General features: G+C 44.2%; 1 protein-coding gene across 4 annotated transcripts in view; it reads right to left on the bottom strand.

Annotated features, from left to right (window-relative positions):
- Positions 1-10774, bottom strand: part of luc7l (LUC7-like) — a 31986-nt gene that overhangs the window by 4966 nt on the left and 16246 nt on the right. For all 4 annotated transcript variants that reach the window (XM_084323695.1, XM_084323696.1, XM_084323698.1 and 1 more), the window contains 5 exons: positions 9386-9529; positions 8417-8593; positions 6450-6538; positions 5561-5584; positions 1741-1770 (listed from right to left, as the gene is read on the bottom strand). In XM_084323695.1, the coding sequence (XP_084179821.1) occupies positions 1741-1770; positions 5561-5584; positions 6450-6538; positions 8417-8593; positions 9386-9529 (464 nt within the window). The remainder of the gene's footprint in view (positions 1-1740; positions 1771-5560; positions 5585-6449; positions 6539-8416; positions 8594-9385; positions 9530-10774) is intronic.

Here is a 10774-nt window from a genome sequence, read left to right as displayed (position 1 = left end):
AGGATAGTAAAGGGGAGAAACAGATGAAAGACAGGGAGAGAGAGGAGAGTAAAGGGGAGAGAAAGAAGAAAGACGAGGGAAAGAGAAAGAGAGAAAGACAGGGAGAGAGAAGTAAAGAAGAGAGAAAGAAGAAAGGGAGGGAGAGAGAGGGGGGAGAAAGAAGAAAGACAGGGGAGAGAGAGAGGGATAGAGAAAGACAGGGAGAGAGAGAGGACAGTAAAGGGGAGAGAAAGAAGAAAGAAAGACAGGGAGGGAGAGAGAGAGGAGAGTAAAGGGGAGAAAAAGAAGAAAGACGAGGGAGAGAGAGAGAGAAAGAAGTAAAGGGGAGAGAAAGAAGAAAGAAAGACAGGTAGGGAGAGAGGGGGAGAAAGAAGAAAGACAGGGGAGAGAGAGTAAAGGGGAGAAAAAGAAGAAAGACGAGGGAGAGAAAGAAAGACAGTGAGGCTGCGGTTAGACTGACTGATGTTTTCGTTTCGTTTTGAAGATGAGTTTCGCTTTTCCAGGTCGCAACGTAGCGGTAGGCGAGTCAGACATTCGTTTTGCAACCTGAGCACAGTGATGTAGTACAATGCCAAAGCAGTAGGTGGCAGTAGGTGGCGAACATGAAGGCAATTGTCAACCAATCAGAACTTGAATGTGCCAATACACTTCCTGCAAAGAAATGTCAACATGCCGCCATCTTTAAATGCCTCCGGCTATTTAGCCAATGCAGCACTTATTTTTTAGCAAAGTGTAATAAAAGTGCAATAAACAAAACGGATACATTCACTGTGTGTTCTGCCTCTCATTTGTTGATGAAACAAAACTAACATCAACACAATTGACCACCAAGAGCGGAGTTTAGTCTCATCGGCGCTGATTGTTAGCTTACATGCTAACACGATAGGAATATGCCATTATAACAGTATAGCATTGTGGCTAGCAGCTAACGTTAGCACACATTAGCCAGCCAGCACCAAACTGATGATATCGGGAGCTATCAGTAGCTAGATAACATTAGAGACAACGCCTTGTGTATTAAACAAAGGTGAATAGATGACTGGGCCATTTTGTTTAATGCTTGTTATGTTGAAAGATGAGCTCCGAGCTAACAGGGTCTGGTAGCTACGGTAGGTAGCTAACGTTAGCCAGCTGCTCATGCAATCGTTAATGCTAGCAGAATGAATGGATGTAAACTTTATTTAACATATCGCAGAATGGGTACAATACAATACGGCTCAATACAAACAATTGTTAAGGGAATGCAGACTGTTGTAGCTTGGACTGGGGTCCTTATAACAATAACTTGACAACACATGGTAGCTGCAGCTATTTGGGACAGCTCTGTTGTGAGGGCACGCATATGTCGGTATCTACTGCGCATGGGCGTTGAGCAACAACAGCTCCGCGCCGATTACACGACACGTTGTCGGCGAGTTTTGGCGCTTTTCCAAAACGGAAAACACAATTTCAGCGTTTTGGTAGGGCAACGCGTTTTCCTGCCAAAACGGCATTTCTATCTAACAGGGACAGCAAACGTATTCAAAACGTATTCAAAACGAAAACAAAAACACCTAGTCTAACCATGGCCTGAGAGAGAGGGAGGGGAGTAAAGGGGAGAGAAAGAAAGACATGGGAGAGGAGTGTAAAGGGGAGATAAAGAAGAAAGAAAGACAGGGAGGGAGAGGGAGAACAGGAGACAAGAGGGCAGGAGAAAGAGAGGAGTGGAAAGAGGTGAAACACAGTGATGACAGTACTGACCTTTTCTGCTCCTTGCTCGGTGATGTAGTCCTGTGAGAAAAATAAATGCGAAATATGTTCAGTCTGCATCAGTGGGAAAAGTAGATCTGATAGAGAAACCTGCTTTAGACAGTTACATACATTTTTTTTTTTTTTTTTTTACCATTTTAGCTTCACGTTAGCTTTCTGACCCGATGAGTACTAGTATGCACTAGGGGTGTAACGGTACACAAAAACCACGGTTCGGTACGTACCTCGGTTTTTAAGTCACAGTTAATTTTGGTACAATGGGGGAAGTTTGCAGAACCTGGCTTTCCATGTTCCACTCGGGGTGACGTAGTGTGCAGTTACTGTTAACACTTTAATCGCCGGAAACGCCGAAACTCGTCATTGCCCGCCATGCTCATTCTGCCGAAGACGCTGTAACACGTCTTTGATATCAATATTTCAAAAATCTGTGATCGAAATCATATTTCTCTCCCGGGGACCTGAGATATACTGCTGAGCTCCACTCAACTCTAACGGTTCAAGAGCGCCATCTGGTGGCCGATCGGCAGATCGCCCAACAGGAAGTCATGTGGATGAAGTGGCGCTCACCCATATTTCGTCCGGGCACTCGCTATCATTAGCAGGACTCCATCTTGACACAGTGAACACCGATCGGTGCACATAACTCGATAAACAACATGATTTGGACGTATATACTATTATACAACCTGGAAATGGATCGGATATTTCGACATCCCATAATAGAAAAAATTCGATTCCACGCTCATCCCCCAACGGCGCGAGGAAGATACGGTGAGTTTCAGCGTTATTTTCTAATGTCTGCTATACTAACTGCTCTGATGATCATATGACCCACACTAGATGAATGATATAACGTTGCCCACGGAATTATAAACATACTTATACTTTAGACTAAAGCTGCCGCGGTATTGATGTTTTCCTTACCGCACACATTTGCAAAATATTTCCTACCGCCACGGTTATTACAGCACGCACACAAAAAAATTTAAAAATAAAGTTTGAATGCATTTTTTTTTTTAGTAGTAGTCTACTCTTTATAGCATATAGCCTGCCTCTAGTCTAAATGTCTATCTTTAGAGGATTACTTTGCAGCATGAATATTGTTTGGGATTCGGCAAGCACACATTAGTTATTGAAAGTGAAACACGGATTCGAAGTTTCCCCTCTGGTCGTGCGCAGTTCACTCGGTGTCGCGGGCAGGGGTGGTTACCCCTAACCCCCCCGACCCTTTCTTATTATTATTACTATAAAGTTACTACTTTATAATAAAGGCATTCGTTTTGTGGCATTAACATTATATAGTTATACGTTCAATAACATCAGGGTATTTACCGGACCATAGCACTCTATTCATATCTCAGTTCCTTTCTTTGCTCAGAGCGTGCTGAGTTGTCCCATTCTGCGGTCTGTTAATAAAGTTTTCAATCAGACAAGTGTATAGAACGAAGGGCTTTTATTATAACATTCGTTGCAGACAGTAAAATCATTATGTCTCGTTTAGTACTCCTGAGGAGCGATGATAGTCCACTCCGGCGGAGAGTTAAAGCTAACGTTATTAGCCGTGTTGTGATGAGCTGACATTCAGGAAGTAAAAACCTAATACGCGCTTGCCGATTGGTGGTAACACACTGCATGACGCTACAACGTGTGACGCGTCTCTCTTCTGACCAATCAGTGGTCTGCAATGTTTCACGTGACTTTTCTGGTACCCAATAGGGTCGCTTGGAACCTCGATAGAGGAGTAGGGTATATCTGCAGAGCCGCAAGCCCAACGAGAGGAGGGTAATTTATTATTATTATTATAAAAAACAGCGGTGACGCGGTATTCAGCCTACTCTGCGGTGGCCGTGATGTAACAGCGATACCGCGGTAATGCGGTAATCGCGGCAGCTCTACTTTAGACCGTATTTTAGTATGAATATGTGAATGAAAAAGTATAACGTTGCTACACCCTGAACAATAGATATAAGACATTGAATGGGCCATAATAATGTCAATTTAGCAATACAATTTAAAAAGTTATAGCCCTGCAAAGAAGGGGAACTTCTCCATAGACAAATAGAGCTGGCTAGGGATGGTAAATTATGAATTTAACCATGGCGATCAAAGTGTTAAGTAGGGCTGTCAACGAATATTCATTTTTGTATCGACTTTTTCTCCCATTTTCTATTTTTCTCCCATCCCAATTTCGTATCGTCCAATTCAACCCTCCCCGATCTCGAACGCTGTTTCATGCCTCCCACAAGCCAGCTGTAATGTGGACGTGTAAGCCATACATTGCACGAGTCCCCTCCGGTACTCGAGGTAGCAGCCGGCGCATCTTTTCACCTGCACAGCGCGATCTTTCAGCGTCGGGGGTCTGCGCTTTGGAGGGACGCCGCCCCCGTCGCTTCCTGATTCTACTGCGCAGGCGCACCAACCGACCTGTAGGAGTCGCTGTCCACCGCGTCCGATCCCCACCCATCAGTTTCCCACCCCCTAATACTGCCAATTGTATTAGTACGAACGACCAGCCAAACTGAAAGCAATGTGGAGAGCTGGGCTCGAACCCAGCGTCTCCAGCATTGGAGGTGAGCGCCTTGCCCACTGCACCACCTAGCCGCCCTGTCAACGAATATTCTATATCCTAATTAATAGTCGACTTGTAAAAAAAAAAAAAAACGTATATTAGATTGTAAAATGTATATTAGATCGTGAAAAAAACAGGTATTCTAGGTTGGTAGGTTTGCGTTCACCATACTATGAGGCTATGTTAAATTACAGGTAATCTCTCAGTGGTGTGCGTGGGCTAAACGATCAACATCTGGCCCTTTGCGGAAGTTATATTTTGGGAACGAGGTGGGGCTTCTGAATTTTAAATTAATATAACGTATTCGTTCGGTACACAGCGCGTACTGAACTGAAGGTTCCGTACTGAAACGGTTCGGTACGAATACGTGTACCGTTACACCCCTACTATGCACAGATGCAGACACTCGAGAGCGCGTGACCCAAGAGACATTTAGGTACTTCATTCGGGAGAGAGGAGAGGAGATGGTCAGTGGTTGTGACTGACTGACGTTAAATAACCCTGCATGATTATTTGTTTGTTTGGTTCTGTATTTTATTTACTAAAAAGGTGAACTTGCCAAGAGCAAAGGGAGGCGTAACGTTAGGCAGCTGGCCAGCAAACGTGAACTATTTTTCACTGATGGAACGCTCAACAGCAATAATAGGAATCTTGCGGATGTTATTCCGTCGTGTCGAATTCCGACATTTCATCAGACACTCTGAACTATCCCTACGTCAAAGTTCAGCGATGCTCCGTGTCATTATTCAAGCCATGTGCAGCTCTCACGGTCATCAATCACTGTCACCAAATCACAGTCACCAAATCACAGTCACCAAATCACAGTCACCAAATCAATCACAGTCACCAAATCAATCACTGTCACCAAATCACTGTCACCAAATCACTGTCACCAAATCACTGTCACCAAATCACTGTCATAATATCACTGTCATAATATCACTGTCATAATATCACTGTCACCATATCACTGTCACCAAATCACTGTCATCATATCACTGTCATCATATCACTGTCATCATATCACAGTCACCAAATCACCGTCACCAAATCACTGTCATCATATCACCGTCACCAAATCACCGTCACCAAATCACCATCATCATATCACTGTCACAAAATCACTGTCATCATATCACCGTCATCAATCACTGTCATCTCACAGGCTCTCTCACTCTTTCCTCCTCGGACACAATTATGGAAATCTGTTGTTAATGCAGATGGCTGGATGCGTGTACTGACCTTTTCGGCTCCTTGCTCGGTGATCTAGAAAAATAAATGAGAAATATGTTCAGTCTGCGTCAGTGGGAAAAAGTAGATCCGATAGAGAAACCTGCTTCAGACAGTTAAACGCTATATTTCCCCCCCATCGCCCAATTTAGTCGTTATGCCATTCCTGGTCATTGCGCACATAGCCCCACTGTGGGTCTGGGGAGGGTGTAGACTACCACATGCTGCCCTACTGTCCGTCTGAGGAGGGTGTAGACTACCACATGCTGCCCTACTGTCTGTCTGAGGAGGGTGTACTGTAGACTACCACATGCTGCCCTACTGTCTGTCTGAGGAGGGTGTACTGTAGACTACCACATGCTGCCCTACTGTTGGTCTGGGGAGGGTGTAGACTACCACATGCTGCCCTACTGTCTGTCTGAGGAGGGTGTACTGTAGAGACTACCACATGCTGCCCTACTGTCGGTCTGGGGAGGGTGTAGACTACCACATGCTGCCCTACTGTCCGTCTGAGGAGGGTGTAGACTACCACATGCTGCCCTACTGTCGGTCTGGGGAGGGTGTAGACTACCACATGCTGCCCTACTGTCGGTCTAGACCATCACATGCGTCCTACGATACATATGAAGTCGCCAGTCGCTTCTTTTCACCAGCAAGGTGTTTCTCTGGGAGAACGTAACGCGGAGGTTCACGCCATTTCCCCCAGATCCCCTCCCTGCTGAACAGACCAATAGGAGTCGCTGTCTGCAACGACCAGGACTCATACCCCACCGGCTTCCCACCTGCAAACACTGACAATTGTGTTCGTAGGGACAACTGACCAAGCCGGAGGTACCGCTGACAGCTGGCTTCAAACCCAGAGTCTCTGGGGTGGCAGGCGAGTGCTTAAACATGTACTCACTTCTTCTTCAACTTCTCTTCCTGCTCTCGCTCCTCTCGCCTCTTCAGACGGTCCTGGTTCCTCTTCTCTTGTTTTTCCAGCACGGTTTTCTGAAAACAGAGAGGAGGCAGGGATCAGCCTGTAACTCAGAACAGAGAGGAGGAGGAGGCAGGGATCAGCCATGTAACTCAGAACAGAGAGGAGGAGGAGGCAGGAATCAGCCGTGTAGCTCAGAACAGAGAGGAGGAGGAGAAATCAGCCGTGTAGCTCAGAACAGAGAGGAGGAGGAGGCAGGAATCAGCCATGTAGCTCAGAACAGAGAGGAGGAGGAGGCAGGGATCAGCCATGTAGCTACATTCGAGAGGATGGTGTTACATACGCTCAGCTGAACTCGTGCCTCACATGTTCTGATAAGAACACGTCACATGCTCCACACCCAGCGCAGATACAATCGAGGCATAACAGCCGTTTGTGGTCTGTAGCTTCAGAATGCCACCCTTCCATTCCTTGGCAGCCAAAGTCGTTTAATTGTTTTTTCTTTTTTTAAGAAAATACCTAGTTAAAAAACACAGGTTGGCCACCTGCCAATAAGGCTACGTTCACTGTAGGCCCACATCAAATTCCTGTGACTCAGATCCGTTTTTCCCTCCACAAATCACATGGAATCTGGATCTTTTCCATTCTGAACAGAAAACACATTAGGATATAATTATCTAGAGCAGTGCTTCCCAATCCTCTCCTCGAAGCACCCCAGCCGTTCAATGTATTTGGTAAATTCCACTACCAGCACACGTGATTCAACTTAACTAGCCCTTTATTAGTTGAATCAGGTGTGCTGGTGGTGGAATTTAACCAATACATGGAACGGCTGGGGTGCTTCGAGGAGAGGTTTGGGAACCACTGATCTAGAGCAGTGGTTCCCAAACTGTGGTGCGAGCGCCCTCTAGGACGCGTGACATGAAAAGGCTAATGGTGGTAAATACAAATAATATATATATATATATATATTTTTTTTTACAATAAAATTTCATAAAAATCTTAGTCAAACCTTTAGTATTATGGATATTAAACATGCTGGCAGAGTACATGCATCCATGTTGTCGTGAACATTTTAATTAAATAAAGAAATTCCCTATCCATAGTCGCCATGGGAGGAGATCAAATAAAAAATGTAATTAAATAAATTCCCTACCTACTCATGGCCTTAACTGACAACCAACAGGAACCAAACAATATTTTTTTTATGCCTAATAAATATAACTAATATACATTATTTCAAATGGGGATTTTCACTGTGTAAATCATGAAATTCAAGAAACGTTTTTAATAAAAAAAACGTACGTTTTAATAATAATAATAAACAATAATGTCTCGGGCGTGTCTGACACAGGTGTGCTTCATCTGTGCACGGAGACCAGCGAAAGAAAATTCTAACAGAAACCCATTGGTCAGCTAGGTCGGGAGGTGACAGGGGGTGCACGGCCAAAAAAGTTTGGGAACCGCTGATCTAGAGCACTAAATCAGAATCGAGCACCAAGGCCCTGGATCACGGCCATGTACATTTACATTTACATTTAGTCATTTAGCTGACGCTTTTATCCAAAGCGACTTACAAGTTCTGTACGACAAGCCATCAGGAAGGGCACAACTCTATCAGCTGAGCAACAATGTTCATCAAAGTGTTGAGTGCTACAGTGTAGGTTAGTTTATTAGGACAAGTGCATGACAGTACGGTTAGTTAGGGTTAGATTTTTTTTTTTTTTTTTTTTTTTTTAAATTCAGATAATGGTTGAAGAAGTGCGTCTTTAGTCGACGGCGAAAGATTGGACGTGATTCGGCTGTCCTAACTGGGGTGGGTAGTTTATTCCACCATTGTGGGGCAAGGACTGAGAATAGGCGACTTCTCTTTGATGACCCTCCCGGAGGTCATCAAAGAGAGCCTCCAACAGGCCCATGCTGTACGTGGAGAGACAGACCGGGTCAGGTACCTTCAGCAGGTCCAGCTTCTCTCGGATCTGTATGAAGCCCAGGTGCAACTTCCCGCCAAAGTGGTCGGCCAGGCGACGGTCATTGTCATGGAGACCCAGGTAGGCGGAGCAGACCTCGCACACCCGCAGCTTCTGCTGTTGGAAGCTGGAGGCGGGCATGGAGTTCCTGTACTCCTCCTGAGAGACGAGGAGGAGGAGTTAGGGTCAGGACAAGGAGAGGATTCGTACAGAACACACATTTGAATTGTGTACAGTCTCCTATTCATTCCTTTGTCTGAACATCCTGGTAGCTTTTTATCAATCTATTACGAGTAGATTTGTACTACATCGCTACCTCATTTTTGCATTTTGTACTTTTGTTTTGTATATTTTATATGGTGTCCGGTCTTTATTCTTCTTACTTTTTTTTTTTTTTTTTTACTGTATGAAGCACAATCACCAAGAATTTCACTGTAATGTACATGTACCGTATATGTGACAAATAGAACAAAACTCGAACATAACCACATCGTGCACAATTAATTGTACAGCCCTGCCCTATTTTAATTTACAATTCTATTGTGCTTCCATTTTAATTTAGTTTATGTTCCATTTTTATCTTATTCTACCTTCTATTTTATTCTACCGTAATCGTCTGTCCATAACCCTTTCACTGCTGCACTACCAAACGGTTAACCCTTTCACTGCGACAATACACAGAAGGGCTAACCATTTCACTGCCATACGACAGCAGGTTAACACTTTCACTGCCACACTACAGAAGGTTAACCCTTTACTATCACACTACAGACGGGTAAAGTGTGATAGTAAAGGGTTAACCTTCTGTAGTGTGGCAGTGAAAGGGTTAAGGTCGCACCAAGCAACCGAATCAAATTCCTTGTATGTGTAAACTACTTGGCGATAAAGACCGCTCTGATTCAGGACACAGTGTGGTCCATCAGGGGGCTCCAGAGCATAACTCCTCCTCACCTCCGCATCCTTCTTATTGCTGCGGACCGTCTCCACCTCCTGCAGGACCTTCTGGGCCTCGTCCACGTTGCCCTCGGCGCCCAGCTGCTCTGCCTTGGCCAGGAGCTTTCCGATGTCCTCGTTCAGCTCGTGGACCTTCTCCGCCTGTAACACATTTTTACGGTTCGGTCATTTTGGCTGAATGCTTTTATCCCAAGTTCTGTACGACAAGTCAGCGGGAACTTCAGTAGGGCCAGGCGATATGGCCTCTAAATGATATCACAATATTTTTTGGCTCCATCACGATACACGATATATATCGTGATATTTTGACATTTCCCCTAAAGCACTTAAAAATGCTTGATTCAGTGTTTCCCACAGGATTTTGTGAGACTGTGGTGGGTGAACCTCGGACCCTCTAGGGGGGTCCGGGGGAATGTTTTTACATTTTAAAGTTAAATGCATCAATCTGGTGCACTTTGAGAGCAAAGATTTTTTTATTAACATCTAAGACAATTTATATAAAACCTCTTGGGTGCCTAAGACTTTTGCACAGTACTGTGTTTTCTATCCACTTTAGCCAAAAATACACACACATATATACACACACACTACTGTGAGAAAATAATAATATTTTTTATTATCAGCAATGTTATAACATCCTATTAGTAAACATAACACTGTAAAGATGTGTGTGCATCATGTGTACAAAATATATACACATTTACATTTTAATTGCATGAAACATTATGAAGTATTCTCTTATGCCTCTTTTCCACTGCATGGTACCTACTCGCCGGTCTTTTTTTTTTATGTTTGAGACGTAACTTATACCGTCTGAACGTAATTTTAGTGGTTTTGACACTGCAACGCTTTGAAACCGCGGTAAACTGTGGTTCCGGCCCATGCCTAGTTTTACCATGATGTGGACATACAGGAATGGCGAGGATGCCAAGCATGTTAGACACAGTGGACCCGTTGCTCGCGCTGGTCTGTGTCTTATGAAATGACAATTGCATGTCATTGAAGGTCCGTGCTGGTCTGTATCTATAATGAAATGACAATTGCACGTCATTGGAATTCGGATCATTTTCTAACTGGTCGGGTTTTAGGTACCGAAATGTGCCGAACGACACAGGATGTGCATCATGTATAGATCATCAGTCTTCACATAATTATTTATTGCCTATATTTATTCCGATAGGGCAAAAAATAAATAAGCAAACTTAAAATAAACTAATAAACAAACTTACAGGCACCGTGATGGATCAACTGAAACAGGGCACCTCGCACAAAAGATCATCCGTTCGTATGTTAATTCCTCCAGTTGCTGGAGAATTCTGCACCCATGCTGTATAAAAAAAAGTTAGTATCGCGGTACGCGAGTTTCTGAATCAGCCGACGACACAA

The sequence above is a fragment of the Notolepis coatsorum genome, assembly GCF_963971535.1.
Source record: "Notolepis coatsorum genome assembly, chromosome: 10".
In the NCBI taxonomy this organism is placed as follows: domain Eukaryota; kingdom Metazoa; phylum Chordata; class Actinopteri; order Aulopiformes; family Paralepididae; genus Notolepis; species Notolepis coatsorum.
The sequence above is the reverse complement of the archived record's forward strand: the minus strand, read 5'-3'. Positions and strand labels throughout refer to the sequence as shown.